The sequence below is a fragment of the Nelumbo lutea genome, chromosome 5, assembly GCF_056320005.1.
Source record: "Nelumbo lutea isolate HS-2025 chromosome 5, American lotus-T2T, whole genome shotgun sequence".
In the NCBI taxonomy this organism is placed as follows: domain Eukaryota; kingdom Viridiplantae; phylum Streptophyta; class Magnoliopsida; order Proteales; family Nelumbonaceae; genus Nelumbo; species Nelumbo lutea.
This window is the reverse complement of record NC_142688.1, coordinates 60,948,440-60,976,222: the sequence shown is the minus strand read 5'-3', so window position 1 is coordinate 60,976,222 and position 27,783 is coordinate 60,948,440. Positions and strand designations below refer to the sequence as shown.

The 27,783-nt window shown below is 41.5% G+C and overlaps 1 protein-coding gene across 5 annotated transcripts in view; it reads left to right on the top strand.

Moving 5' to 3' along the window:
- The window catches only part of LOC148852676 (prolyl 4-hydroxylase 1), a 92,458-nt gene that overhangs the window by 27,905 nt on the left and 36,770 nt on the right, over positions 1-27,783 (top strand). For all 5 annotated transcript variants that reach the window (XR_016099147.1, XM_088944332.1, XM_088944331.1 and 2 more), the window contains 2 exons: positions 10,065-10,130; positions 12,131-12,205. Coding sequence is in view for 4 of the 5 variants with exons in the window: in XM_088944332.1 (XP_088800458.1) it covers positions 10,065-10,130; positions 12,131-12,205 (141 nt within the window). In the remaining variant the exon portion in view is untranslated. The remainder of the gene's footprint in view (positions 1-10,064; positions 10,131-12,130; positions 12,206-27,783) is intronic.

Below are 27,783 nucleotides of genomic sequence, written 5' to 3'. Positions count from 1 at the left end.
AGTCCAAGGGTGGACGGAGAAGGCGTTGGTGGGAATCTTCGTTGGCGGCCTAAAAGAAGAACTGTGACTGGAAGTGAAGGCGATGCAACCCACTTCGGTCATAAATGCGGCAACGCTAGCAAGATTGTATGAGGATAAGTTCGCTTGAGCAAGAAAGGTGCAATGGCCATGGGGTCCAGGAACCAGGATGACAACACCAGACAAGGAGGAAGGAATACTGAGCCCAGGCCCCTTGGTTCCTTTCAAACGGCTGACCTGGGCAAAGATGCAAGCCCGCAAAGACAAAAGACTCTGTTACAATTGCGAAGAGAAATTCGGACCGGGCCATCGATGCAAGAAACAACAAGTATTTCTCCTCCAAGCAGAATCCGAAGAGGAAGATGACCTTACCGGTTGCAGGGAATCTAACCTAGGGTGGGAAATACAACCCAATGGCACACCTGAAATATCTCTACAAGCCCTTACAGGACTTGCGTCCCCTCAAACAATGAGAGTTGTAGGGCTAATCCAGGGACGACAAGTGTCAATCCTCATAGACAATGGCAGTTCCCTTAACTTCATAACTCAAGTCTTAGTGGATAAAATGGGACTCCCAGTTCAACCAACAACGAATTTTACGGTTCATGTGGCCAATGGTAATAGCCTATCTTGCAATAGCATTTGCATGGGCTTACCACTAAAGGTTCAGGATCACCAATTTGTGGTGGACCTTTATCCTCTTCATCTCAGTGGAGCGGACATGGTGCTAGGCATTCAATGGTTAAGACAGCTAGGGCCCGTGATCTATGACTGGGCCCGTCTCACCATGGACTTCACATCAGGGAACTCTACAGTCCATCTACAAGGGCAAACATGCAAGGGTCCAAGGCCCATCAGTCTTGCAACATTAACAAAGCAAATAGAAGATTCGGATCAGCCCGTATTTATGCACATGCACTCAAATTGGACCAGCCCATCTTAAGCTAACAACAGCCCAAATGGGCCTAGAGACTTCCAAAGCCGCCTGCAACAACTCCTTCAACAATATGGCAGCGTGTTCGAAGAACCCCAAGAACTTCCACCACGCCAGGAGCATGACCACCGCATCCCCCTCATGCTGGGAGCTGCCTCAACCAATGTAAGACCCTACCGATACCCTTACTTTCAAAAATTTGAAATCGAGAAGCAAGTTCAAGATATGCTTAAGCAAGGGATAATACAACCCAATCATAGCCCATTCTCTTCATCGGTATTATTAGTCAAAAAGAAGGATGGGACATGGTGATTTTGTATTGGTTACAAAGACCTTAACAATATCACCATTAAAGACCGATTTCCAATACCGGTCATTGATGAGTTGTGATAGACTTTTCTTTTAAGGCAAGAAAATAACCTATTGTTTTATTGAAAATTTCACTGCCTTGGTTCTGTGTAACCCAAGTTTAAATATAAGAAGTCACTCAACCAACTCTCCTAAACTCACGCAACCGTCTATCCTATACTTTAGCCTAGTCAAAAGTGAGATATTCCCTCACTCGTTATTTGACTCCTACTCATTTATTTGACTCATTCTTAAGCCTAACAGCTAGTAGATAAGCATGGCCACGCGTCCTGCACTTCATGCAACGTAGTCCTGATAACGTGGATTCTTGGCACGGTTCCTTGCTAACCTTCTCCACTTATCATTTCCCCCCCCTTGAAGTGGAACCTTGTCCTCAAGGTTCAGATTAATGAACTGACTTTTTAACTGCTGTGTATTCTCCCATGTTGCCTCTTCCCTTGGAAGATTCTTCCATTGCACCAAGCTTTCTTCCACGAAGCCTGACCCTTTTCGAACCCAGCGTGTATCCAGTATAGCCTCTGGTATCGCTATTACCTCACCTTCATCATTCGTTGGTGGTAAGTCAAATCCAACAGAGGTGTCCTCTCTCACAAATTTCTTGAGCATTGAGACGTGGAAGACAGGATGGATACGGGCACCCTCCGGCAGCTCGAGCTTGTATGCAACGCTCCCAATCTTCTCTTTCACTCGGTACGGGCTGAAATACTTGCTGGCGAGTTTATGGTGGGCTCTTTTATAAGCAGTGTGCTGACGATATTGTTGGATCTTAAGCAATACAAAATCGCCTTTTTGATAAACAACCTCCCTTCTCTTTGAGTTCGCTATTTGCTTCATGCGATTAATAACCGCCTGCAGGTGAGATTTTAGTTGTTTGAGGATGTTATCCCTTGTCTCCAATGCTTTGTCTACCTCATGGACAGGTGATGTGCTGGTTGAGTAATGCGGAATTGTCGGTGGAGACCTCCCATATAGTGCTTGGAAGGGAGTCATGCCGATTGAGCTATGGTACGTAGTGTTGTACCAGAATTTGGCCCATGGCAAGTAATTGCTCCATCTCTTCTGTTGCTGGGATACAAAGCAACGCAAGTACTGCTCCAAATAGCAGTTGACCACTTTGGGTTGTCCATCCGTTTGGGGGTGGTAGGATGTACTCATATGCAGCTTGGACCCTGACAGCTTGAAAAACTCACGCCAAAAATGGCTAACAAAGATGGGATCTCTATCACTGATAATAGATTTTGGCATCCCGTGAAGTTTAACCACTCCTATAAACCTGTCTGCAACTGTTTTGGCCGTGTGTGGGTGAGATAGAGGCAAGAAATGAGCGAACTTGCTTAGGCGATCTACGACGACCATGATTGTGCTTTTCCCTTGTGAGGGTGGAAGTCCCTCCACGAACTCCATGGTTATGTCATCCCATACCTGACATGGAATGGGTAGTGGGTGCATGAGTCCAGCTGGGGAGAGGGTCTCTGATTTATTTTTCTGGCACATTGCACAAGAGGCGACATATTTTTGAGTTGATTGGTGCATAGACGGCCAATAGAACTATTGTGCCAATCGCTTGTACGTCCGCAGTACCCTAGAATGGCCTCCATAGGGAGTATCGTGGAATTCATGGAGGAGTTTTGGTATGATTGGAGAATCCGACGGAACAACTACCCTGTTCTTATAGTAGATCAGCCCGTTGCGCCAACTGTATGGAGTTCCGGGTTTGTTTGTAGCTTGCTGACCGATCCGTACCATATAAGGGTGTTGTTGCGTATCTCTCTTGATCTCGTCCCATAGAGAGGCATGAGAAGTATATAGTGTATGGAGTCTAGGACTTTCTAACCTCCTTGACAAAGCATCTGCGGCTGAGTTCTCTTTCCCTGGTTTGTACAGGGTTTCATAATCATATCCTAGCAGCTTGGAAACCCATTTTTGTTGTTCAGGCGTGGTGATGCGTTGCTCAAGCAAGTACTTAAGGCTTCGCTGATCTGTTCGGATATAGAATTTGCATCCCAGAAGGTATGGCCGCCATGTTTTGATTCCTTGTACGATGGCTGGCATTTCCTTAGCGTAACTGGACCAAGCCTGTTTTGCAATTCCTAAGGCTCGGCTCATATAGGCTATGTGCTTCCCTTGTTGGCTTAGGACTGCTCCGATGCCTTCCCTTGATGCATCCGTTTCTATGACAAATGGTTCATCGAAGTTGGGCATGGCCAAGGTTGGGGTCGATGACATGGCTTGTTTTAAGGCTTCAAATGCCTCTTTGGCCTCCTTGCCCCATGCGAATTGGCCTTTCTTGAGCAGATTGGTGAGAGGCTGGGCTATCATTTCGTAGTTTCTTACGAACTTACGGTAGTAGCTTGTGAGACCTCGGAAACCACGCAGTTCAGACACATTAGTAGGTTCAGGCCATTCTATCATAGCTCTTACCTTTCCAGGATCCATGTGCACCCCTTGTACAGAGACAATGTGACCCAAGTATTCGATCTCTTCTTGACCAAAGGCGCACTTGCGAAGTTTAACAAAAAATCGATGGTGTCTCAACACTTCGAAAACTTTTCGAACATGTATAAGATGTGTTTCCCACTCCGGGCTATAGATGAGAATGTCGTCGAAGAAAACCAACACAATTTTTCTTAAGAATGGCCGAAAGATTGAGTTCATTAGAGATTGAAAAGTTGAGGGGGCATTGCATAATCCAAAAGGCATGACCAAGTATTCGTAATGGCCATTGTGCGTGCGGAAGGCTGTCTTGTGAGTGTCTGCGGGGTGGACTCGCACCTGGTGATAACCCGATATTAGATCGAGCTTAGTAAAATAAGTTGCTCCATATAGTTTGTCTAGCATGTCCTCCACCATTGGGATTGGGAATTTGTCTTTGATAGTAATGGCATTGAGGGCCCGATAATCTGTGCAGAACCGCCACGTCCCATCTTTTTTCTTTACCAACAAGACGGGTGAAGAAAAGGGGCTGGTGCTAGTCTTGATTATTCCCATGTTGAGCATGTCTTGTACTTGTTTCTCTATCTCGGTCTTTTGGAAATGAGCATACCTACAGGATCGTTCTTTAACCGGCTCGGTCCCTTCTTTGAGGATGATTCGGTGGTCAATTTCTCGTGAAGGAGGTAGCTGCTTTGGTTCTTGGCACATGTCCTCAAATTCTTGCAGTAATGACCGCATCTCTATAGGAACCCCCTCCTCTATAGACATCCATAAGCACACAACAAACAAAGAATTCCCTTGTTTTGCTTCCTTTGATATGGCTCTGAGTTCGGCAGGTTGGATCGGCCTATGATTGATTCCTTCTAGGCGATAGGGGCTTCCTTTCCACGTGAAATCCATCGTCATCCTTTTCCAGTCACACATGACCGTGCCTAGCTGCTCGAGCCATTGGACCCCTAGCACCATATCTAACCCGATTAGTGGTAAAGAGTAAAGAGTTAGAGTGAATGGGGTACCTTGTAGCCACACTTTGACATTCTCGAACCTCCCTTGACATTTGAGGGGTGCACCGTTGGCTACCTTCACCTTAAATGCTTCGGTTGGGATTGCCGGAAGTTGCAGTAGCTCCGCGACCTGATCATTAATAAAATTGTGTGTCGATCCACTGTCAATGAGCACAACTAAATTGTGGGAGCCGACTGTAGCGACAACTCTCATGGTGTGAGCAGGGGACTAGCCCGTGAGAGCATGTAGCGAAATCTCAAGGTCTTCGGTTCCTCCTCATCCTCCTCCAAGCTTCCTTCTAACAACAGCAGTTGTGGACCCTTACACTTGTGTCCCATGACAAATTTCTCATCACAGTTGAAGCAGAGTCCTTGTGCACGTCGTCGTTGCATTTCTTCCCAAGATAACCGCTTCATCGATAACGTTGGCCTGGGGTTGGTTGAAGTCGAACTCATCACAGTAGCCACAACCGCATGGAACCTAGTCACCTTCTTTTGCCGACTGATTTGTTCATCCCTCATCCTGGCAGGCTATTGGCCTCTTTGAGTGACTTTGGTTTAAACATTTTGATCTCGTCTGCAATGTCCGTCTTGAGGCGGCCCATAAACGTCCCTACCAGAGCCTTCTGAGTCCAGCCACAGACTCTATTACCCAGTCTTTCAAACTCCCACTGGTAGTCCGGCAGAGAGCCTGTCTGTCGAATCTTGGACAAGGCTTCATCGAAATCCTCATAGTCCATTGGTCCAAATCGCGACCACAGCTCCTCTACAAAAATGTCCCATGTAATTTCTCTTCCTTCTTCTTGGTAAGCTCGATACAACCACTGCCACCATTGGTCCGCTTCCCTTTCAAGATGGAAGGAGGCCAAGGGTACTTTCTGTGGCTCTGTAGTGCCTTGATACCTGAAGAATCGCTCCGCCTTATTGAGCCACTCAGTTGGATCTTCTCCCGCAAACCTAGGGAATTCCAGTCTTGCAAGTTTTGAAGAGAACATGGGGTGGTCTCCTCCTGTGTGCTCACGACCTCGGTCACTTGATGAAGATCCACTTCGCTCAGTGACTTGGTTAAACTTAGGTTCCGATTGTATCACAGCCGCCTCCGTGAGATTGCTGATTGCAGCCTCCAGTCGTTGCAACTTCACGCCAAATCCCAGCTCCAGGCGGTTAAAGCTTTCCTGCAAACTGCCCACGCTGGTCTCCAGACTCTCTATTCGCTCTTTGTGGCTTCCCATCGTCAGCCTGGCTCTGATACCAATTGATAGACTTTTCTTTTAAGGCAAGAAAATAGCCTGTTGTTTTATTGAAAATTTCACTACCTTGGTTCTGTGTAACCCAGGTTTAAATACAAGAAGTCACTCAACCAACTCTCCTAAACTCATGCAATCGTCTATCCTATACTTTAGCCTAGCCAACAACAACTGGCGCAACCAAAAGTGAGATATTCCCTCACTCGTTATTTGACTCCTACTCATTTATTTGACTCATTCTTAAGCCTAACAGCTAGCAGATAAGCATGGCCACGTGTCCTGCACTTCATGCAACGTAGTCCTGATAACGTGGATTCTTGGCACGGTTCCTTGCTAACCTTCTCCACTTATCAAGTTGCTTGATGAACTCAGTCAAGCCACCATATTCTCAAAATTAGATTTACGAGCTGGGTATCATCAAATAAGGGTACATAGGGAGGATGTTCACAAAGCGGCTTTCAGGACACATGATGGCCACTATGAGTTCCTGGTCATGCCATTTGGGCTGACCAATGCTCCAGCCACATTTCAAGCATTAATGAACGACATATTCTGGCCATATTTACGTAAGTTCATCCTTGTTTTCTTTGATGACATATTGGTCTATAGCCCCAATTGGGAGGAACATATGAATCATCTACAGGTCACCCTTGCAACACTTGAGGCCCACCAGTTGTCTGCTAAAGAGTCCAAGTGCTCCTTTGGACAAAACCAAGTTCACTACTTGGAACATGTTGTAGAGAATGGAACTATAGCGGCCGACCCAGATAAAATCTCCAGTATAAAGGGCTGGCTACAACCCAAAAGTGTGAAAGAGTTGAGGGCCTTCTTGGGCCTGACTGGGTACTACCGCCTTTTCATAAAAAACTACGGCCTAATAGCGACCCTGTTGACCCAATTGCTGAAACAAGATGCTTTTCACTGGTCAACCCAGGCCCAACAAGCTTTTGAGCAGTTGAGACAGGCAGTTGCGAGCCCTCCAACATTAGCATTGCCCGATTTCACAAAAGACTTCATCATTGAGTGTGATGCCTTCGGTCAAGGTGTTGGGGCTGTTCTCATGCAAGAGTGGCGACCACTAGCCTTTTTCAGCAAGGCCTTAACATCACAAAAGTGGGCCAAATCAGTTTATGAACGAGAATTAATAGCAGTGGTCTTAGCAGTCCAACGTTGGCGATCCTACTTGCTCGGTAGACGGTTCATAATTTGGACCGACCATCAAAGTTTGAAGTTCTTATTGGATCAATCAGTCCTATCCCCGGAACAACAACGATGGATATCCAAGCTACTGGGGTACGACTACATAATTGAGTACAAAGCAGGGGCTGCTAATCGGGTGGCTGACGCCCTCTCACAGCACCCACAATCATTTCAGTTTCTAGTATCTTCCCCAACTTCTCCACTCATGGATCTACTTCGAAAAGAAGCCCAATCCCATAGGGAGTTACAGCAGTTGAAGGCCCAAGTATCGGCAAATTCCTCACTGCACCCCGGGTACACCATTAAGAATGATATACTCTTCTTCAAAGGATGCCTGGAAATTCCGGCAGATTCTGCTCATCTCAGGAAGCTCCTGGAATTATTCCATGCCTCACCCACAAGTGGCCACTCCGACATCCTACGAACACAAAAACGCATCGCCACACAATTCCATTGGAAAGGCATGTGTACATCTATCCAGAACTTCATGGCCGGGTGTGCACTATGCCAACAAAACAAGTCAGCCACTACAACACCAGCAGGCCTCTTGCAACTACTCCCAATACCAACCCAAGTCTGGGATGATATATCAATGGATTTCATCACAGGATTGCCCGTTTATGCCGGCAAAATGGTTATCCTTGTGGTAGTGGATAGATTGACGAAATACAGTCATTTCCTACCTCTATCACACCCATTTACAGCAGTCACAGTTGCTGAATTGTTCCTCCGGGAAATTGTGCGCCTACACGGGCTCCCCAGCTCAATTGTATCAGGCAGGGACCCTATTTTTATGTGTCGTTTCTGGGCTGAGCTTTTGTGCCTCCACGAGGTTAAACTCTTCAAGTCAACTATCTACCACCTTCAATCTGATGAACAGACAGAGGCGGTTAACAAGAGTCTCGAAACATATTTGAGGTGCTTTGCGGGAGACCGACCAAGACAATGGGTGAAGTGGATCCACTAGGCTGAATGGTGGTACAACACCACTTTCCATAGCGTCGCTGGGATGACACCCTTCAGAGCTCTATATGGTCGAGACCCTCCCCCTCTACTTCCTTATGAAAAAGGGACCACCATAGTAGCGGCCTTAGAAGAACAGCTGATGCAACTAGATGAGGTGTTAAAGGAACTGAGACATCATCTCTTACCGGCACAACAATGGATGAAGCACACCTATGATAAACATCACAAGAATGTCCAATATGAAGTCGGTGATTGGTCTCAAATTACAACCTTTCAGACAGATTTTAGTTGCAAGCCGACAGTGGAACAAACTCAGCCCGTGCTATTTTGGACCATTTAAAATCCTTGAGAGAATAGGGTCAGTGGCCTACAAGCTGGACCTTCCGACAACATCAAAACTGCACCCTGTATTCCATATCTCCTTACTGAAGAAAGGGCCGAAGCCAGTCATTACAAGTGCGACCCTTCCCACATTTTCAGAAGGACAAGTGCAGACTGGGCCAGCCCGCATCATTGATTTCAGATGGGTGCGCCGGGGTGGAAGAGTCATACCAGAAGCATTAGTTGTTTGGTTTAAACTCCCAGAAGAAGATGCAACCTGGGAATCCTACTTAGATCTGCAATCAAATTTTCCCACATTAGACCTTGAGGGCAAGATTGCTCTAAAGGAGGGGGGGATTGTAAAGACTACTGAAACAGACCAACAGAAAGCAGTTAATTAATTTTACAAGAAGAGGCCACGTCAGTACAATTAATTGTCCACTTGCAACAGCTGTAACAGAAAGAAATCAAAGATTGTAAACAGTATAAGTAGTGAAGCACAAAGAGAAATAAGACAATAATTCTTTCAGCATAATCTCTCTCTCTCTCTCTCTCTCTCTCTCTCTCTCTCCTTCCAATGAATTCAGGAGGTTGGCTCCCTCGAAGTGCCCCAAGTTAGGTAGGTTCCTAACACATACTGTTAGCTGTCCTCTGAACCCATTGGAATCTGACTTCCATTTCTTTAGTCATAAAGACTTTTTTACCTTGTTTCTATACTGCCAAAGAGATGCTTCCTCATTTTGTAGCCACTCCATCACTAGCTTTGAATCCCCCTCAATAATTAGTTTGTTGACATTCATCCTTCTTGCCCTTTGTACCCCTTCCATAACATCCATGAACTCTGCCCTTAGAGAATACCCCACTCCAATCGGTCCTGAAAATAGTGCCACCATAAGTCCCTCTTTCATACCTAAAGATGCCTCCATCCCTGAAGGGTCTGGATTTCTCCTATTTCTGCCATCAAAGTTGAGCTTGATAAACCTTTCAATTGGGGGAGTGTAGCTTTTGCAAATCAATGTATTTTTTTTTTTATAGTCCCTACCACTTCTCTCCATTTTGTTATGATGCCATCTACCAAAATGGTTGAGAAGCTTTCCAAAGATTTAGTCCAATGAGACACTGTAATGGGGATGCATTCAATTATTGCTTCTAAGATTCTTTCTTCCTTGTTGATGATTCGAGCATTTCTTTCCTCCCATATTATCCAAATTGTTGCAATGCTAGTACTTTTCCACATAATCCTCCCCCTCTTCTTTAGCCAGCTGAAAACTGAAGGTGCAAAATGATTTGACACACTAGAAGGAATCGTCCACCTGCAAAGAAGGCATGGAAATGATCCTACATGCAGGGGTTTAGAAGAGATGAATAGGATGCTTTTAGAGCTATGTGCAAGGGAATATTTCCTTTCTTCTATTGTATTATTTAAGAGTGGTAGATGCTGAATCTTCTGTAGATTTTGGCTTTGGTGATCATCAAGATGCTATGAATTTGGCATATGCACTTCTTTATATGATTCCTTTTTTGACTTTAGATATCCACTTATCTTGTTTGTACCTTTTTTTGTTGTTGTAGGTCAAACCTGAAGTAATCAGTTGGTCACCACGAATAATTGTTCTTCACAATTTTTTGAGTACGGAGGTATGAGCAATTTCTGTGCTTTTAGTTATTCTTGATGTGTTTAGTCATATTTGATGGGTTTCATGTGTTTTTCAAACACATGTTCTACTAAAATGTGGAAGAGGTATCCACATATTTGATGGACTTTAGATATCCACTTATTTTCTTGCCTTTTGGATTGGGTGATGTCTTACCAAGAATCATAGTTTTCAAGGCACCAAGGCGAGGCTAGGCGACAGGGGGGCACCTAGTAGCCTAGTCGCCTAGGCTCGATGAATTTTTTTATGTAGAAGACGTAGATCCTAGGGTAGTTCTCTAGGTACCATAACCTTATTTCCTTAATAATTATTCATAATTTTCATAAGAAAAGTATAGAGTTGATGTTAAAGTAAAGAAAATCAACATATTAATGAGAAGAAGAAAAAGAAGGAAAAGAACATTAAAAAAATATAAGGGCTGAACCCTTATTTTTGTTATAGGAAAAGAAGAAAAAAAAGTAGTAGAAAATGTGTTGATTAGACAAAATTTTAAGTTCTTCCTTGGTTCAGGTTTTAAAGTCTTTGATGGTTCAATACTGCATTTAGCAATGTATGTATTGATTAAACCCTAACAGATAAGAAAATAATAAAAAAATTAGTATGTAAACACACAAAATGAATATTTTAGTTTAATAGTGCCTATTTTATAATTATTGTTAGTGTCGAGTATGTAGGGGTATTTCTGTCTTTATACTTATGTTGAGGTTGCTGATGTGTAATATTATGTTAGAACTAGTGTCCCTCACTTAAGTAGGGGCACGTGTGTCTTTTCCATTGTGTTAGTAATATAAAACATACCTGGCCGAATGGGAGAGGTAATTTTTTCTCTCATTCGAACCAGACTTCTCTTCTTTTCTTCTCCTTTTCTCTTTCTCTCTCTCTCTCTCTCTCTCTCTTTCTTTCTTGTTTTTTCTCCTCTCTTCTTGGCTGTTATCAGACTAACAGGACTCAAGGGCAGGCCAATTTATAATAATGTCAAAAAATAAAGAATAAAAAAGTATTTTATAATACATAGTACAAAACTGCTTGGCGAGCCTCAAAGGGCACCTTGTCACCTAGGCATCGCCTTGAAAACTATGCCAAGAATTTGAGGATGCTAAAAGGATCAACTTGGATAGTGATGGAATACAGAGTTCAGGTATGAACTGTGGCTTGTGTGGGCTCCTGCCTGAGACAGTGGACCATCTTAGTTAGTATTCACTGCTCTATCTCTGCTAGAATTTGGGAACATTTCCTCAAGGCTGCTGGTATAAACTGGGTTCCGCCTGGTTCCATGAAGGATTTTTTTTGCTGCTGGAAACTGCCTGGACTGAAGAAAAAGGGGAAACTGATCTGGAAAACAATTCCTGCAGCTGTATTAGTGTCTTTTTGGTCAGAGAGAAATAATCAAAATTTCTGTAACGAAGTGAGAAATCCAGAGGACCTAATACAGCTTATAGTGAATAAACTTGTTTCTTGGCTATCTGTAAACCCAGAGTTTAAGCATCAGAATGTATTGCTGCTTTGCTCTCAATCTATATGGGATTTGTAAGCTGTCCTTTTTCCTGGTGCACCGGGAAGCTGTTGTAATATTTTCCTCTATTATCAATAAAATCTCTTACTTTACCTTTGATAAAAAACAGAAGTATTGATTGAATTTTCAAACTAAACTTGGTTCAGATGTAGAGGTTGTTTAGTTTCTTTTTGTGTTTTTTTTTGTATGTTCTCTTTTTGTAGAAATTTTAAAATTTTTCTAAGGGTGTCGTCTTTTACTATTTGTTAAGCCTTTTCTTTTCATGAATTCTCTCTTTTACTTTTGTTACAAAATATAAAACAATTAAGGAGTGCTAGATTTATGGGTTCCTTTTACTGTATCCTTGAAATGGATAGATAATACATTTCAGATATTATTTTGCTGTTCAAAATGCAAAGACATGCTTCTCAGGTGCTGTTCTCTTCTTCAAAAGGCATAGTCTTCACGGAATAATGTTATGATCCTTGCAGGAATGTGATTATCTCAGAGGAATTGCCCTTTCCCGCCTTCATATTTCAACTGTGGTGGACACAAAAACTGGGAAGGCATGTATCCGGTTATCTTCATAGCTAATGAGGTTAAAAGGGATTAAATAATTGGGAAAATCAGCAGAAACAGAAGTATAAAAACGATCTATGAATGAAAGAAACAAAACTGGAGTTTTTTGAAATTTGTGTCTATTTTTATATTTTAGACATTGAGGGTTGGTCATTTTGCATTTTATCTATGGGGTCTGGCCTAGTAGTTTGATTTGTGTAGTTATATTCTACTTGTGTTTAAAATTTCAGTCTTTGGTTTATTAATTTTGTTTTGTTATGATACTGGCAATTCTGTAAGCTTTTGTTTTTTTTTTTTCTTCTAGTTCTTATAGGATTTGTCACCCCAATGGTGTCTATATATACATGTAATGTGCAAAAACGTGGGTATGTTGAATAGGTGAAGTTCATTTGAGATCTTAAATGAGTTAAAGCTTATGCTATTTATGATTATTGATTTCCATGACCTAGATTGATTCTAGGTACCATGTTTAGTGGATATGGGGTTTCTCTCCTTTATTTTAAGAAGCCATTACATCTGCCAACAGCCACAAATTCTTCATCAAGGGCATTCATTGAACATTCTTAGAATATTAAAATTGACCTAAGCGAGTTTTCCTACTATTTTCATCAAAAACCTAAAAATTCCCAGTCTAGCCTTTTTTTGTGCCAAACCATCTCTGATCCCATGTGCGGTGATATGCTCCTCACAGTTTGTAGTTATGAAAATCTCTGTTTAGTCCTTGTTACAACTGTTTGTATTAAAACGGGTTACGGTTTCAAGGTTGTTGGATCTGTAGAAAGAACTAATTAAAGAAACATTTTTGAAGAAGTTTTGATGTTAATGTTTCAAAAAAAAAAAATCCTCCTAGAACCCTATATTAGTTTTCAAATTTTCATCCTTTTGTGGCTAATGTACTCTGAATCTGGCAGCTTGTTACCTGCTAAAGCTATCAATTCTGAGCCTACCAATGGAATTTCATTAAAAATTCCTATCTTGGACCTATTTTCCCTATTTTGAAGTTTTTAATCCTTGTGATTAAACCCCTAGACCTTTTCTAACATAAGTTTTATGTGTTTTCTTTCCTAAATCACGCCCCTAAACCCATCCTAACCACCTAAACTCATCCTTTGACCATTTAAGTCGTATATCAATTTGGTGTTAGAGTGGATGGTCCTATTAGTTGGTGTCAGATCTATTGGTCCTACATCATTTTGGTATGAGAACTAATAGTTATTCACTATGTTTTCAGAGTGACTGAGTCTATAGTTTTAGGGTGTCTTCTAAACAATGTTATGTCTCTAATCAATAATAATCAGTTTATTGAACTGTATATCTAAGCTCTCTGATTGAGTTTGAGAAGGTGGTGGAAGAAAATAGATCTAATAATGTTGACTACAGGGGTAAAGTTTTCAAGAATGTTTAAAGAGAAAGGGGCATACCAGATTTCGAGGGAGATAATGACTCATGGGTATTCTTTGATTGGGTTTCAGAATTGGAGGAATATTTTGATTGACAATATATTTGATAAAAAGAGTATTAGATTTGCAAGTGCAAGGCTCACAGGACATGCTTAAAGAATGGTGCAGAACACTTGAGCAATGTCTGGAGAATAGAGGTGATGATCCTATTACTACATGGGAAGAGAGGAAGATGCATTTGCAAGAAAAGTACATTCAACTGGACATTCAGGATGATCAATATGAGTTAACTAATCTCAAGCAAAAAGCATGATCTGTAGTTCAATATATAGTTTGATGAAGTAACTATTAGATGCAACACTAAAGAGAGTGATAGAAGAAATTTAACTCCTCTCAAGAATGGGCTAAGGGCTGCAATCAAGAAAGAATTGGCTACTACCTAGAACAGATGGAAATTGTTGAAGAAGGTTCCAGGATTAATAATCAACTTGAGGTTGGGTCAATAATCAAGAAGATATAGTGGTGTAACAAATTGAAGAAATTCAGGTGTAAGGTACAAATGTGTTGGTATAGCAGAAAATCTTAGCAAGGAAATAAACCATAACTATTTTTCAATGAAAAAAAATGAAATAAACCATAACTTTACAAGTTCAATTTGAGATTCTTTTTCTCTTTTAGTTTTATGAGTTGATTCAAGAATTGCAAGCTGATACAACACAAGTTCCACCAACCATGGTTCGCAATTTTGATATTGATGGATATTCCCGCATGTAGAGATGGCGAAGTTTTAGAGATATTTTGCTAATATCACTAGATATTTAGAAAATATAAAAATCAGGAAAACTTTCTAGAAATATGGAATTAATTATTAAACCTTGAAGGAATCATTAGAATAAAAATAACTGCGCATTTAAGACTTAAAAGACCATATTCAAAGAACTGCATAAATCAAATAGTAGAAAATTGAGAGACTATACTGGTATCTTTCTCTTTCTCTCTATTTTTGTCTTTTGGCCATCTTCTCTTCATTAAATATGTCAATTACTTGTCATTTTGACTTTTGTTTTTTGTTTCTATATGTTTTGATTAATTTGAGAATATTCTTTTGTAGTTATATGCATTTTAGTTTTTCTTTTGAATTATAGTAACATAGTGAATAGTCTAAAAATAGTAAGCCAGTTATTGAATCATCATTTTTTTTATAAATAACTTGAATTTTATTATTAAACTTTGTCATATCTTTACAAGCAAGCATCCCATAGAGAGGCATGAGTTGCTACCTCTCATACAAAAAGAAAGACATTACAAGTGTGCCCTGAATAGAATAGACCTGTTCACCCCTTGCTTAGCCAAAGCATCTAGCATCTGCCATCCCATTTGCTGATCCTCCTCACCCATCCTGAAGTTCATATTCCTGGTTAGCCATGTGAATTTTTTCACTTCATTCCGGTAGCACCAGATTATAGACTCTGGATTCTTTAGCCTTTCTACCACCATTTTTGAATCCCCTTAAATCACCACATTTGCCAAGTTTAGCTCACTAACTATCTGCACCCCTTGAATTGCAACAAGCAGTTCTGCTTTGAGGGAGTCACCCATACCTGCAGGGCCAAAAAAAAGTGCTATAAGTTTACCTTCTCCATCTCACAATACCCCTCCTATTCTAGAAGTGCCTGGCTTACCTTGGTTTTTCCCATCAAAGTTCAGTTTAACAAATCCTTCAAATGGTGGTACCCAGACAACCTCCATTTCCACTCTGGCCTTTCTCTTAGAGATTTTAGCAACTACTTCCCAATTCCTCCAAATATCATCAAAAGAAAACGGGGAAAACACCTCCAGAGTCTTGATCCAATGGATCACCCTAACCATCACACAAGTCCTGATTTCTTCCTTGCTTCTCTCCTTCTCTTAGAATATCCTTGCATTCCTCTCTTCCTAGATGGTCCAAATCAAGGCTGCTTTAACACATCTCCACATTATCCTCCTCTTCTTTGGCCAAGTAAGCAAGGCGTGATCAAATAACATATTAACCTTTATTGGTAAAGTTCACCTGCATTCAATCAAAGAAATAAACCAAAGCCAAATATCAACTCTCATTACTAGATTTGCACAAGACACCAATTAAGAAAAAGATAGGACTTAGGTCTTCTATTTTTTAGCAAGTCCATAGTATTTTTCTTCCCGTGAATTACTTCCCAACAAATGGCTCTTACTCTAGGTGGGATGGGTCTACATCAAAACTCTTTAAAGGGAAAGGAAGAAACTAAAGAGTCACAAAAGGTCTTGGACAAAGAAGCACAAGAAAACAGATCCTTAGGGTTGGGGGCCCAAATATGCTTGTTAGGTGATGGAATGAGAGATCCATCATATGGATGGCCGAACCCTGCAGGTAGGTTGGGCGAAATTTCAAAAAATTCACTCTCCCATCTGGGAATCACTTTCCCTGTTTTAGAAAGTCTGCATTTTCAAGGATCAATCTTGAACCAAGAACCGAACTAGATCTGAAACCAAAAGGTAGGAGAGGGTGATACCTGATACGAAGAAACAATATCCTCCAATGAAGGTGTTCACGCCCAAAGAAAATCTCCAAAGACTGCTCCCATTGAAGATGACACAGTGTAGGGTGGGGCAGAATCAACAGTGTTCTTCCCAAGAATCGAACCCTTCAGCAAGGATTCGATGGAGGCTTTGAGCATGACTTCAGATCAGCCTTTCTCCAAAGGCTGATATCAAGAACTATTCTTTATCGCTCCTACAAAACAGGAGATTGAATTGGTAGGTGGCGGCAACTGGAGGAGAACGCAGGGAGAAGATGGCTCAGTCACTCTGTTGCTGTCTTCTCTTTGTGTGATCTGAGATCTGATCTCTGGGATGAGATGTTTTTGAATGAACTGAATGGTTCGCCCCCTCCTCCTTTTATAGATTTAAAGAGATTAGCTCCTAATCCTATTAGGAGTTTCCTGATTCAAACCCTTATTTCAATCTAGACTCTCTTTAAGTGATAAGGATGAATCCTTATGTTATCTACAGATTAGATAAGCTCTCTCCTAATCTCATTAGGAGGTTTCCAGATCCAAATCTCTATTTGGATCTAGACTTTCTGAGTGGATAGGGTAAGACCCTATCCTATCTGTTAATCCAAATCCCAGATCCGCCCCTTTTTAATTAGTCTCACTAAACCAGTTCGAAATGGACTTTAGGCCCAATAAGTCTTATGTGCTCAGTGGCTTTCCAAACTGCTGCCCAGTTGGGCTTCTTTGTATGGTATGAGAACCAAACATTGATCTACACATCATCCACATGGGTTCAGCCCAGCCTCTGTTACAAGGCTTGGCCGAATACACTGTTATGGATAGTGAATCCTCTGAGCCCATCTCATGGGCTCTTAATGGGCCCAACACTTACACTAAGTGGTCCCTGGGCCAAGCCACCTTATAAACACCTAAGGACTGTGGGTAGATGCAAGATTAGCCCATCGGGTATTACCTTCAATGGTCTTACACTTAATCTCTCAGCCCATAATGATCAAACACTACCTGACAAGAGAGGGCCTCTCCCTCAGTTGCAAGGAACAGTGCTGCACTCTCTACTCACATTGATCACAGGAATTAAAACCTTTTGCAAACATTTTGAAACCATAGTATATGTATGTATATCCGTATATAAATATATTTTGCAAAACAAATTTCAACGATTGAAATCGGCTACTGGCAGTCTTGGTTTCCGTCAGAGAGAGTGCATCCCCGATCATTACCTTTGTCCGACAAAGGGGCTGATCCTATCACTATGATCACCCACTCAAATGAATTTTCAGACTGTCCCAACATACCCAGGTTTTGACCCCCTCTAAGGATATCACTGATTGGCATATCAAAGAAAACCCAATCTGACACCTAGTGCAGTATCATAATCGAGTCTAGGGGTTAGGTGTAACTTTCCAGTTTTGCCCATCAATCTCCAAGGTCCAAGGCAATACTGGAAATCTGGTCCGGTTCAGGGTTTCAAGTAAACCTACACTGCATGTACCTCGAGTCTCACCCTGGCAGTTGAGACAGACCACTCCAACATTTGGCGGCACATCAGTGTCAGCCTTAGTAGGATAAATCTCCCTGGACTTATCCATCGGCTGTGAACATTCTAAACTAGCACGAGTCTCATAAGTGTCCAGTTTAAGGGTATTACACAGAAACACACCACAATAACATGAATCAAATATGTACTTTATTCATTTACAATAAATGTTATAATGTACATCAATCTGATTGGAGCTAAGGGCATACACTGTCTAACAACTCTCAGTTTCATTTAGGTCCAATTTGGTATAAGCCGGAGTCCCATGCTTTCCACGTGTTTCTCAAACACTTTCTGTGTAATACCCTTAAACTATGTCCAACATAGCTTCCGCATAAGTCATCATCCTCACAAATCATAGCTTCCACCAAGTAACTATCCTGGTCATAGCCAAAACGGACTGGAGGCCTGGATACCCGGGTAGATCTTCTAGGTTGGTCACTACCTGGAACTTGTGGGACATCTCCCACTGACCCTGACTTTTCCTCATCAAGAACAACTTTCTGACGATGATTGTTCAGGATGTAATTATCCTCCAAGAAATGGGCATTCCGACTATAGAACACCTTCTGTTCTCCTGGGTCATAGAATAGGTAACCCACAGAGCCCTTGGGGTAGCTTACGAATAGGCAAAGACTGGTCTTGGATTCCAATTTGTCTGCACTCGTTCTTTTAACGTGCGTTGGACAACCCCAAATCTTCAAGTGTTTGACACTTGGTTTCTTTCCGGTCCAAAGTTCATATGGAGTATTTGGAACCGATTTGGTTGGAACCCGATTCAGCACGTATATCGCAGTCTCTAATGCGAAACCCCAAAAGGATGTGGGTAACTCTGAGTGCATGAGAAGTGACCGGACCATATCCAATAAGGTCCTATTCCTCCTATCTGAAACACCGTTAAGCTGTGGTGTAGCAGGAGGAGCTAACTGTGATACTATCCCGTTGACCTTCAAGTGGTCCCTGAATTCGTCAGAGAGATACTTGGCACTTCGATCCGATTGAAGGGTCTTAATTTCTCTCTCTAACTGTTTCTCGACCTCTTGTCTGAACTCCTTGAACTTTTCAAAGGATCCGGACTTGTGTCTCATTAGGTACACGTAACCGTACCGAGAATAGTCATTGGTGAATGTAATGAAATACATGTGCTGGTTACGGGTCCTAACACTCAGGGGACCACATACATCAATATGTATAAGTTAAATCATGCATGTACATCTTTTAGGCTTACCGTTAAATGGCCGTTTTGTCATCTTACACTGAAGGCAAGGCTCACAAGTGGAAAGATCTTCTACAGTTAGAAAATCCAAAGGACCATCCTTTACCAACCTTGTGATACGACCAATGCTGATATGACCAAGTCGGTAATGCCATAGGCACGTGGGATTAATTGTATTACGGTTTCTTTTCTTGGGGATATCAGCCGACGTAGTTTTAGCTATGTTAGTTTCTAGAGAAGGATGGAGAACATAGAGACCATTCTCAAGTTCTCCGTATGCGATGAATTTGTTATTTATTTTAACAGTAATTGTATTACCAAAAAGAATAGAATATCCATCCGTACACAATTTTGAAACAGAAATCAAATTTCTTCTCAAATTCTGTACATAAAGACAATGTTTAAGTACAATTATTCCTTCTCTGAAAAATAGCTCTACGGTTCCTATGGCCACAGCTGCAACACTTGCAGAAGTCCCCAAGTAAAGAGTTATTTCTCCGTCAGTCAGCCTTCTGCTTACCTTGAACCCCTGCAGCGAGTTACACGCATTAGTTGAAGCCCCAAAGTCAATACACCAGGACACAGAAGAAAACCAACAGATTGGTTTCTATGAGACAGGATTTGAAATTACCTTTCTTGGATTCTAGGTATTGAGGACAGTTCTTCTTCCAGTGGCCGGTCTGCTTACAAAAATGACAGGCATTTGATGCCTTGTCTTTCCTCTGTTTCTTGGGTTTGGTGGTATTTTTCTGGGGCTTTTCTCTTTGCCCTCCTTTTCTTGCCCTGCTTGCCAGCTTCAACAAGCATGGGTAGGGGCTCATCCTTTTTGATCAGTTCTTTGGCCCTCTGCAACATATTGTTGAGTTCCTGAATGCTGACATTCAGCTTATTCATGTTTTAGTTCATGATGAACAGAATGAAGGACAGAGGCAAAGAGTTGAGAATGACGTTTATCTAGGTCACATGATCCAGCCCGGATCCAAGAGCCTCAAGCTCAATGATATAACCCATCATCCGAAGACAATGGTCATGAACTTGCTGGCCCTTTGGACATCTGTGCATTCATGAACTGTTTCAAGACCTTCTGCCGAGTAGAACGATTCTGTTCTTCGTATATTGTCTTTAAACTATTCAATATGTCATTGGAAAGTTCGATCTGATCAAACTGCCTCTGTATCGGATTGTCCAGGGAGGCAATGATATAGCATCGGGCGAGGGAGTTTTTCTCCTCCCATTCTTGATAGTCCCTTCTCCGGGCCTCAGAAGCCCCATCTCCCGGACACTCCGGGGCAGGATTCTTAGCCATGTTATCCAATTTTTCAGAGGTCAAGACCAGCGTTAGGTTACAATACCAGTTGGCATAGTTTGGGCCCTTAAGCTTATTGTCATCCAAAAGTTTTGCAAATTGTCCGTTTGCCATTTTCTGATAAAACAACAAACATTAGTCCACAACCCAACTTGATTCATGTTATCTACATAGATATGGCTTTTAATCTATGTTCCATTTCCATTTGTTCATCTCTGAGATTTCCCTCCCATCTCAGTGATGGAGACTGCGAATTGTCTCTAGAAATGTGGGAAATCACATAGGGTGCATGGAGCCAACTATTTCAGCTACATAACCATACCACCTTTCTATGAAGGATCATATCCACTCATCATATGAGCTTTCCCTTTGGCCTTTGTCAGACAAGGTTTATTGCCATTTTAGGTTAAACCTTTCTGTCTAGTGAGTGCTCTCCCATCATATTCGTGAACACCAAGGTACCGTGAGAGAGTTCCATTTTTTGGTAAGGCCCCTCCCACATCGGTCTATGACACCCCTATCATCTTATGAAACATTCCGACAAATCCAGCAACAAATGGATAGCCCAATTTTATGGTGCATTTCCTCATTACTGAAGGACCCATCTTCATGCTAATGATGGAAGGCCTTTAGAGAGTTCATCATATGAATCTCCCTATCACATGCACTCATATTGCAGGAGGGAACAAAAGTTATGCCCTAGTTTAATTTAGGTCAAACCAAAGTGGTTCTCACTGACTTTTATAAAGCCAGATTTTTGGTGGGCCCTAAGCGGCTAGGGTTCCGCACGTATCCTTTTTCAGGGGTGTGGGGTCCACCACTGAGGGAGATCATCGAATGATCTTTACGGACACCATGGCAATGATGTGCATTCAGCCATGGTGTGCGCAAGAGCCACTATCGTATCTGCATGGGCCAAGTACTTATGGCCCATGAGCGTCGCACATCACACGTCCATACATCACATGCAGGGATAAAATTGATCCAATCAATTAATATCTATAAAGCCCATTGTTAAAGCCCTATTTTAATCCATAATATTATTAATTAAAATTATCTAGGTATATGGGCCGAATAGGGTTAAGCAATTCGACCCATATAACTCATATGCAATTAGTGGGCGTTTAGCAGTTTTAACTCTTAAAATTGGGCCTTACAGGTGTGGGCCGAATTAAATCCCTCAATTAAATATCAAGCCCTTGACCCAAAAGTGGGAAATTAGGGCTAAGAACAACCCCCATCGAACCACATATTCGGTCTGACCAGTTTGGTCCAATTTGGTTTGAATGGGTCTAGGGTTTGATTTTCAATTCAAGAAATAATTCAAGAAAACGATATGAAATTAATTACTGATAAAAGACAATCAGAAATCAGTAACAGGGTTGTTCGCACATCTCAAACCTGCAAAACAAATGTCAGCGTAGATAGCGATTTTCCCATCTGTGAAATCTCCTTCTCTAGTGCATGTAGCTTTGATCTTGAATTAAATAAAATAGAAAAACCCTAATTTTCTATTAATATTACATCAGATCGAATACCTATACATTCAGTCTAAAAAATTAAAAAAAATTAATTACAGGCCAGAATGAATAGAGCTGTGAAATCGCAGATTTCCTACGCCATTAAAGATTTTGATCTCCTTTGTACGAACAACCCATAAATCAAGGAAATCATAAAGAACAATTCTAAATAAATTCTAGATTTATAAAAAATTAATTTCAGATCATTCGCCCTTTAACTGGGAACCGATTTCCTAGAAAAACCATAATCTGCGCAAATCGGGTAGAACGCCTTCTGCCCATTTGTGAAGGTTCAGATCTAGTCTATTTCGGTTCAAGATTTGAACCATGGCTCTGATACCACTGAAGGGATGAGAGATCCATCATATGGATGGCCGAACCTTGTAGGTAGGTTGGGCAAAATTTCAAAAATTTCTCTCTCCATCTGGGAATCACATTCCTTGTTTTAGAAAATCTACATTTTCAAGGATCAATCTTGAACAAAGAACCGAACCAGATCTGAAACCAAAAGGTAGGAGAGGGTGATACCTGATACGAAGAAACAATATCCTCTAATGAAGGTGTTCACGCCCAAAGAAAATCTCCAAAGACTGCTCCCGCTAAAGATGACACAGTGTAGGGTGGAGCATAATCAACAATGTTCTTCCCAAGAACCGAACCCTTCAGTAAGGATTCGATGGAGGCTGTGAGCACGACTTCAGATCAGTCTTTCTCCAAAGGTTGATATCAAGAACTATTCTTGATCGCTCCTACAAAACAGATCGAATTGGCAGGTGGCGGCAAATGGAGGAGAACGCGGGGAGAAGATGGCACAGTCACACTGTTGCTGTTTCCTCTCTGTGTGTCTGAGATCTGATCTCTGGGATGAGATGTTTTTGAATGAACTGAATGGTTCGTCCCCTCCTCCTTTTATTGATTTAAAGAGATCAGCGCCTAATCCTATTAGGAGTTTCCTAATTCAAATCCTTATTTGAATCTAGACTTATGTTATCTGCAGATTAGATCAGATCTCTCCTAATTTCATTAGGAGGTTTCCAGATCCAAATCTCTATTTGGATCTAGACTCTCTGAGTGGATAGGGTAAGACCCTATCCTATCTGTTAATCCAAATCCCAGATCCGCCCCTCTTTAATTAGTCTCACTAAACCAGTTCGAAATGGGCTTTAGGCCCAATAAGTCTTATGTGCTCAGCGGCTTTCCAAACTGCTGCCCAGCTAGGCTTCTTTGTATGGCGTGGGACCCAAACATTGATCTACACATCAGCCACATGGGTTCAGCCCAGCCTCTGTTACAAGGCCTGGCCGAATACACTGTTATGGATAGTGAACCCCCTGATCCCATCTCATGGGCTCTTAATGGGCCCAACACTTACACTAAGTGGTCTCTGGGCCAAGCCACCTTATAAAAAGCCAGGGACTATGGGCAGATGCAAGATTAGCCCATCAGGTATTATCCTCAATGGTCTTACACTTAACCTCTCAGTCCATAATGATCAAACACTGCTCGACAAGAGAGGGCCTCTCCCTCGGCTGCAAGGAACAGTGCTGCATTCTCTACTCACATGGACCCTGTGAATTAAAACCTTTTGCAAACATTTCGAAACCATAATATATATATATATATGTGTGTGTGTGTTTGTGTGTGTGTGTGTGTGTGTGTGTGTGTGTGTGTGTGTGTGTGTGTGTGTGTGTGTGTGTGTGTGCATATATCCATATATAAATATATTTTGCAAAACAAATTTCAACGATTGAAATCGGTTGCTGGCAGTCTTGGTTTCCATCAAGAGAGTGCATCCCCGATCATTACCTATGTTCGACAAAGGGGCTGATCTTGTCACTATGATCACCCACTCAGATGGATTTTCAGACTGTCCCAACATACGCAGGTTTTGACCTCCTCTAAGGATCTCACTGATTGGCATATCAAAGAAAACTCAATCCGACATCTAGTGCAGTATTATAATCGAGTTTAGGGGTCAGGTGTAACTTTCTAGTTTTGCCCATCAATCTCCAAGGTCCAGGGCAATACTAGAAATCTGGTCCGGTTTAGGGTTTCAAATAAACCTACACTACATGTACCTCGGGTCTCACCCTGGCAGTTGAGACAGGCCACCCCAACATTTGGCGGCACATCAGTATCAGCCTTAGCAAGATAAATCTCCCTGGACTTATCCAACGGTTGCGAACATTCTAAACTAGCACAAGTCTCATAAGTGCCAAGTTTAAGGGTATTACACAGAAACACACCACAATAACATGAATCAAATATGTACTTTATTCATTTACAATAAATGTTTTAATGTACATCAATCTGATTGGAGCTAAGGGCATACACTGTGTAGCAAGGTTTACCAGGGTCCAAGCAAACATCCTGAAGGAGTTGTAGAAGATTGGTACAAGCATAAAGCTTGTTATCCCTAAGTCGTTTATGGAAATCAAAGCCCCAGTTAAGTCCCATAGGATGTATTGGAGGAGCAAAAAATCTTGACACACTCATTTTTGTACAAAGAAACCGAGTATAAGGAGGGGAAGAGCTTCATTAACGGACAAGAACCAACCCAAGTATCACCCCAAAATGTAATAGAAGCCCCAAAGCAAACATCATACCTGACGAAACGAAGAAAGTGAGGTAGAATGCTGTGAACCGCTTTACAAGGTGAGGCTAGAGTAGCTCTAGTAGATACACCTGCATCGTAACCATTTTCCAACCTTCCATTTATGCTAGTTATTAGTTCATGCCACAATTTGTTCCTTTCCTACACAACCTCCCACTTAACCAGATGATCCTTCTTTCCATCGCATGGCTCCCCCAAAAAATCCCTTATAATCTTCTCAAATTTTTTTTTGCTTCTTTTTGGGGGATTCTAAAAACTGATGGGAAATAGATTGGAAGTTTAGCAAGCATGGATTTAATTAGAGTAATCCTTCCTCCCAAAGATGCATAATTCCTCTTCCAAGTTGCTTGTTTCTTTGCACATCTCTCCACTATGGAGTTCCAGAATTTGCTCTCCTTAGGATTTGCACCTAGAGGAAGTCCTAGGTAGGTCAGAGGCCAATTAGCAATAGGACACTCTAATATCTGCAACAAAGTTCATTTCCTCTTCCTCTATGTTAATTCTTGTTATGCAACTCTTTTGAAGGTTGATTTTTAGAGTAGAGGTAAGCTCAAATTTCTTCACCAAATTCTTCAAATTCCTTACCAAAATTTGCTTTCCACCCCCACAGAAAGTGTAATATCATCAACAAACTGTAGAAGGGTGATTGGGACCCTCTCTCTTCCAACTTTCCAACGTTTAATTATAGTGTCCTAATCAGCCTTTAAGATCATTTTGCTAAATACATCACATTCCTTTCCATTCCACTCATCTTAACTCCTCCTTCCATCATGCCTCCACATTTCTCACAAGGTTTGGATGTGTAAACCACATGTTTTCAAACCTAAATGGGTGATGCAGTAGGGCTGGAACAAACTAACACAAGACAGAAAGAGGGGAGAAAGGGTAGAAATCCAAGGGGTCCTAGAATCACTCTAGGGTTTGTAGGAATCACTCCATACAGCAAGAGTGCTCTTAAGAAATCCTCATTCATTCATTAGCCTCAAAAGGAAGAGAATACATCTATTTATAGAGTGACTTGTGTGGCCCGGAACACTGTTCACCATAATTACAAAAAGTGCCACTCTTTGTCTTGTGCATCAAGAAACACGATAACTTACTATCTACTAATGCAATTAATCTAAAAATTGAACGACAAGCACTACTAAGCTATAGGAACAAGATGCTATAGCCCAAAGTCCACATTTGGGTTGGTCAAAATGACGAAAATACCCCTGACCAGATCAGTCCAAGTCCAAAGAGTCTTTTCCATGCCAAATCAGAACTTGTTTGTTGGCCTTCATCTCCAAGTCGAATCCTAATTTGGTGATATCCGCTTCTAAGATCAATTTTGGAGAAAATTGTATCTCCGCTCATCATATCGAGGATGTCATCTAAGTGTGGAATAGGGAACCGGTACTTGGTTGTAATCTTGTTGATTTCTTTGCTATCAACGCACATCCTCCATGAGCCATCCTTCTTGGGAGTGAGTAGAGCTGGTACAACACGTGTTGAGACTCTCTCTAATGAAGCCCTTCTTCAGTAGATCATCCACTTGCCTCTTCAACTCAGCATGTTCTATGGGATTCATCCGGTGTGCAGGCAAATTAGGTAGTTGAGACTCGGGAGTCAAGTCTATTGTATGTTGGACATCATGTCGAGGTGGTAATTCATCAGGCAACTCTTCTGGGATCAAATTTGAAAAATCAGCCAACGAGTCTTTAACCTCTTTTAGCACCTTTGAAATAGGGGCATGTGTTGGTTTATTCACTTCTTTCACTATTAGGGCATAAATAAGGTCTTATTCTTTGCTTTCCTCCTCAAATTGCTTATTGGACAGCAGGAGATGTTGCTTCTTTTGTTCAACTACTTGTTTCTGGGCTGGAGCTGCCTTTTGAGGGGCCTTAGTTCGCTTCTTGATCTCATCAGGTGACATAGGTTTCATAACAATTCTCTTTCCATTAAATAGAAAGTAATATGTATTCTCTTTCCCACAATAGTATACATCCCTATCGTAAATCCATGGTCGGCCTATAGAATATGTCTAACATTCATAGGAATAACATCACACCAAATATCATCAACATAAGACCCATAGGAAATAGAAACAAGAGCTCTTTGTTCTACCTGAAGTGTCATCTTGTTTAACCAAGCAATCTTGTATGGTTGACGATGAGGTTGTGCAACTAGATTGAGCCTTTCAATAGTTGCCGCAGAAACCACATTCATGCTGCTACCACCATCAATAATTAGCTTGCAAAGTTTGTCTCCGCTCTTGACAAAGGTGAGGAAGATCGCTGTACGAAGCCAATCTTCTTTCTTTTCTTCTTTAGAGGATGCTAAAATGCGTCTAACAACTCCAACAAGATTGTTGTCATCTTCTTCTTCATGTTCAGACCCAGTGTACTCCTCTTCACCAAGGCCTCCTCCATCATCTTTCACTTGTCCTTCCTTCTCACACCATATGTGTAGATTTTTATTAGGGCATTGAAATGCATAGTGGCCCTTTCGACCACACTTGAAACAAGTATTTTTTGTTGTTCCCCTTTTATTAGCATCAATCATGATGTTCTTTCCCTTGTTATCTGCTCCCTGATACTTGGAACCATTAGACCTTATTGGAACCACATTACTTGAATACCAAACCTCCTACTATTCACTTGCTTCAAGCTCTTCTCTATTTTAAGAGCCATCTGAAAAGCATCATCTACATCATAAACTCGTGCAGCCATCATTTCCCTTCAAATGTCAGCCCTTAAACCATTCCGAAATCGGGTTAATTTTTGCTTCTCACTTTCTGTAGACTGACATCTAATAGTAAACTCATCAAACTTCTGCATGTACTTCATCAAACTTCTTCATGTACTCAGACACAGATAAGCTGCCTTGTCTCAATGTCATCATCTTATCTTGAAGAGAATCTTGGAAGTCATTAGGAAAATATTTCTCCTCCAAGTAATGCTTCATATCTTCCCAATGGGTGATAGTACGCTTACCCATATTCTGTAATCTATTCTCCACACTCCACCATACTTTTGCATGGTCTGCAAGTTTAAGTTTAGCAAATCTAAACCGTCTTTCATCTGACATATCAAACCAATCAAAGTATTCCTCTAGTTCTGCCAACCAATTGGAGAAAACTCGTGGATTGATATCACCTCTAAAACTAGGAACTTCTATCTTCACTTTACTAGTAATGTCATCCCGATAGTCATCTATATTAGTCTTAGAATGCTCCACCAACTCATCATATAAATCATTTAAAGTACCTTGAGTTTGTAGAGTTCGAGACCTTAGGGTGGTTCGCATGTGGACCAGTAGGGTTATTGGTGTTAGAACCCTTTGCTTCAGCTCCTCCATGTGGAACACCAGTGCTGTTTTTCTCTTCTTGTTTTTCCATCAACACTTTGACTTGAGCTTCTAGGATGTCCACTCGATTAATAAGTGCAAGCAACAACT